Source organism: Mixophyes fleayi, chromosome 4 (assembly GCF_038048845.1).
Source record: "Mixophyes fleayi isolate aMixFle1 chromosome 4, aMixFle1.hap1, whole genome shotgun sequence".
Classification (NCBI taxonomy): Eukaryota; Metazoa; Chordata; class Amphibia; order Anura; family Limnodynastidae; genus Mixophyes; species Mixophyes fleayi.
The window spans coordinates 16,449,947-16,454,540 of NC_134405.1; the positions used below are offsets into that span (position 1 = coordinate 16,449,947).

Consider the following 4,594-nt stretch of genomic DNA (forward strand, 5'->3'; position numbering starts at 1 on the left):
TTAAAATAAATTTAAATGGATTTTATAAAAGTCATTGATCATTTGTTCAACTGCTTTCTTTAAATCTTTATTTCTCAGACTATATATAATTGGATTCATCAATGGGGTGACCACAGTGTACAACAGAGATAGAACTTTGCTAATATTCCATGACTGTCGTCTGGTTGGAACCAAATAAACAGAAACTAGACTTCCATAATACATAGAAACCACAGATAGGTGGGAACTGCAGGTGTTGAAAGCTTTTGTTCTTCCAGTAACAGATGGGATCTGTAGAATGGTAACTATAATATAAACATATGATATGATGATCATCAGGATGGGGATAACACTGATCAGAGAACCCAACACGGTAACTTCTAACTGAACTAAGGTGGTATCTGAGCAAGAAAGCTCTAGTAGTGGAGCAAGATCACAGAAAAAGTGGTCAATGATATTTGGTCCACAAAACTGCAAAGTGGTTATAGTTAGAGTGTGGATTAACAGTATTGAAGAACTCAATATCCAAGAAACAATAACCATTTTTAGGCAAATTTGAGTATTCATTATAGAAGAGTAGTGCAGTGGTTTACAGATGGCCAAATATCTGTCAAAACACATCACAGTCAGAAGAAGACACTCTGAGGTTTCTGCGACACTGAAGAAATAAAACTGAGTGATGCAGTCAGTAAATGACATTCTATTGCCTTTAACCAAAATAGAATGAAGCATATTAGGAAGAATATCTGTTGCTAGTAAGATGTCTGATACAGCGAGTTGTGTGAGGAAGATGTACATGGGAGAGTGGAGGTTCTTGCTGTAGGACACCAGAGTGATGATCAAAAGGTTCCCACATATTGTCATACAGTAAATAATAAAGAGAAGAAAGAAGAGATAATATGTTATACTTTCAGGAATCTGAAATCCCAGAAGATGGATCATGGTGATGATGGTCACATTTGTTTCATGCATTATCTGAAAATAAAAGATGAGGAATGGTCATATATTTTATGTACTGTTCATGTTACACTGTTGTATGAAATGCATAACTTTATTCCAGTGAGTGTTTAATATGTGTGTGTGTGTGTGTGTGTGTTTGGTTGGTTTACTTATAAGTAGAATTAAAGAAATACAGTAGCCACAATCTTGCTGTGAAGTTTCTGATAGTGTAAATGCACACTATATCAATAAAGTATGTGTATAAAATACAGTATTTACTGCAAATAAAACTACTATAACATACCAGCACATAGTTGAATATGTGGCTTCCGAAATGGAAACAAACTGCCAAAAGATTTGCAAATAAAAATAAACAACAGAATACATGAGGTTAGTTAAAATATTTGCACCATATTGTACTCTAAATATACACCTGGTACTTTATCGCATAATTTACTAAAGATAATGAAGGATCCCCAATGAAATTGCATCATAAATAGCAAAATGGCATAGAATTGAATTTACAGTCTCAAAACTTGAAGAATAGTTTTGTATTTAAACCTTTGTTAATCCAATACACTTTCCATCCCCAAACTATTGCTATCACTGTGAATTTTCGATGTGGTCAATAACCATGACTTTTCGTTCATATGTTTGAAGTTTTGCTTTCAGAAAGTGAATGAGTTTGTTCAGAGCAGGACATTCTGAAACCATTTCCATGAGAAGCTAGATGTTACTCCAAAGTATTTGAAATCATGTTGCCAATGTAACCGTACAAGTAGGGGTATTCCAAATGGTACACAAGAAAGAATATATTATAAATAAACAGCTCAATTATGATGCCAGAACAATATAAATTACATGGGTAACATTTCTAACAAAAAATTATCAGTGGGGGGAATTATAACAACTATAATATTTGCTTAAGTTTGTCATAGACAAACTGTCACAATAATGCTGTTGTTTTGCTTTTGTATTGTAGGCTTCAACTGACTGTAAGTACAAGGCCGTTATGACGTCACCATAATGTATGGCAACAAGAATATCTAAAAACATCACTAATTCCCATCAAATAGAGGGATGAAGACGATAGGTCTGATTCATTAAGGAAAGTAAAGCAAAAGAAATGAGTAAATTTGCTCTTCGCAAAAAAATCTAAAGCGAACAAGATGGGTCACCAAAAGCCATGATTTCATTTCAATCAACCGTACAAAAAAATTTAAATTAGCATTGACAACAATTGAATATGTACTATCAAATATATAAAAAACAATAACAAATGACATCACTAAATATGAAGAGAAAAATAAAATAAAAGATACATAATTACTTAATGACCTTTCAGAAACCACGGTGAAGGTGTGTGCACAAGGTATTAATGTAGTACAGTATATAAAATCTATCTGTGCATAAAAGCAGCTATTCCACACAGCTAGAAGTCATAGTGAAAGTCACACAATGAATAAATTACACTAAAAACAGCTGAAGGTTATGGGAAATCCAATCGAGTGGCCAGCTCGTCTGAAATAACCAAAATATGTATGAGCAATAGTCAATCCTCCATTTGTTATTGTAATAATGTTTCAATATAGGCAGTTATTAATATGCCTAGGTAAAGATACTGTCAAGCTGTATAATGCAATTCCTCCATTATAAGTTAATAATCCGTTACTTATACACTATAAATATCATAACAAAAAATGATTTTCTTTGCAAAGTCTTTTCTTCTGCCTTGGTGTTTCATTTGGCTTACAGTTACCCCGGGAGAAACCACGTTACAGTGCAATGGATGAAAATTAGTTTATTATTTTGCAAGTAAGGAAAATACTGCCTGCATTTTCACGTAACACACAAATACTTAATAGCTTTAATTTTAGACTAAAATGTAAACTTAATCTAACACATGCCCCAACTATACATCTGTCCCCACATTTTAAATTTACCTTCCCCTCCAATGCAACATGGTTTTACCAAGGTGCAAAGCTACTCCCTTTTTTTGCTTTATTTTCCTTAATGAATCAGGCCCAGTATGTGGAAAGATGTCTTTAAATAATATCAAAATTGTATCAAGAACCTTTCCAAATCTCAAATATATTGCAGCTATATTAATAACATGGCCACGCTATATAACAGACACATAGATAAATTGCACAAACCTCCTTCCCTTCTGCTTCTGTAGCAGCCATTCACCTCTGTACTGCATGTGTCTCCTGTAGTTGTACAACAGATCAATGTAGCTTGTACACAGAATTTTGGCATCCTGCTTTCTGCTGGACACAGATCCAGAAGACTTGTTCCCCGTGGTCACAGAAGATGTGTAGGCAGCTGCTGCAACATGAAAAGCCACGAATATCAACAAAGGAGGAAGATAAATGGCAATAATAATGACAGATGAACTCACTGGGTTCAACAGGACCGGAACTGAGATGGTTTTCCAGTAGATCTGTGAAATAATTCTGTCTCCTCTGCACCAGCTTATATCTTCCCACAATTTTTTTTTAACTTGAGTAAAACATATAAAAGGTGTCATCACAATTTATATACATCAGCAGAATAAATCATGCAAGACAGAGGGGAATATTAAAAAATGTGTTACAAAAATATAATGAGCAGTGTTACATGGGAATATTTAACAAGCTATTTCCATGGGGCCATTTTATTAATGTAGCTGCAATGTATTTATGATTTATTAAAGTTCTTGGTACAATTTTGATATTACTTAATGACATATTTCCACTTAATGGAACTGATTCATTAAGGAAAGTTAAACAAAAAAGGAGTAACTTTCTAAGAAATAAATATAATCTATCTATCTATCTATCTATCTATCTATCTATCTATCTATCTATTTATCTATCTATCTATCTATTTGCTACTGAAAAGCAAGTTTCCAATTGCATACATTTGTGATACAACATGGGTCTTTCTGAAGAGCTCAGTGACTTCAAGCGTGGTACTGTGATAGGATGCCACCTTTGCAATAAGACAGTTCATGAAATTTTATACCTGCTGGATATTCCACAGTCAACTGTAAGTGATATTGTTAGAAAGTGGAAGGATTTAGGGACAACAGTAACTCATCCATGAAGCGGAAGACCACGTAGAATCACGGAGCGGGGTCAACAACTATTAAAGCGTCTGGTGCATAACAGACCAGCGCTCTGTTGATTTCTGAGCTGAAGAGTTCCAAACTTACACTGGCATTAATGTAAATGCAAAAACAGTGCGGCGGGAGCTTAATGGAATGGGTTTCCATGGCCGAGCAGTTGCATGCAAACCTCACATCACCAAGACCAATGGCAAGCATTGGATGGAGTGGTTAAAAGCACAGCGACACTGGACTGTGGAACAATCTCTTAAAGTGGACACTCCCCTGACCTTGTCTATCCCTGTTTATGCTCCATCTCTAGATTATTCAATTTGGCCTTCCCACTGTTTGATCAGAACCTCCTTTCCTTCAGCCTTATCTTAAGTCTTGTCCTCCACACTGCACTCAAATCCACATGCATACAGTGACACCTAAATACTCTTGACTCAATATACTTCTTATTTTCACTAAAACATCTAATTTCCCTTATGACTAATTATCCTGCCCTGACCAGACTGTCTCTTTTAATATTGAAAACATTTACTATAGCCCGAGACAAAGCAGCTCTAGCCATCAAATATAGTCGCC

The 4,594-nt window shown here is 35.0% G+C and overlaps 1 protein-coding gene across 1 annotated transcript; it reads right to left on the reverse strand.

Moving 5' to 3' along the window:
- LOC142150471 (olfactory receptor 1468-like) lies at positions 1-951 on the reverse strand. Its single transcript, XM_075205666.1, has one exon. It carries the CDS (start codon positions 949-951, stop codon positions 1-3), a length of 951 nt encoding a protein of 316 aa, XP_075061767.1.
- Positions 952-4,594: the final 3,643 nt, after the last annotated feature.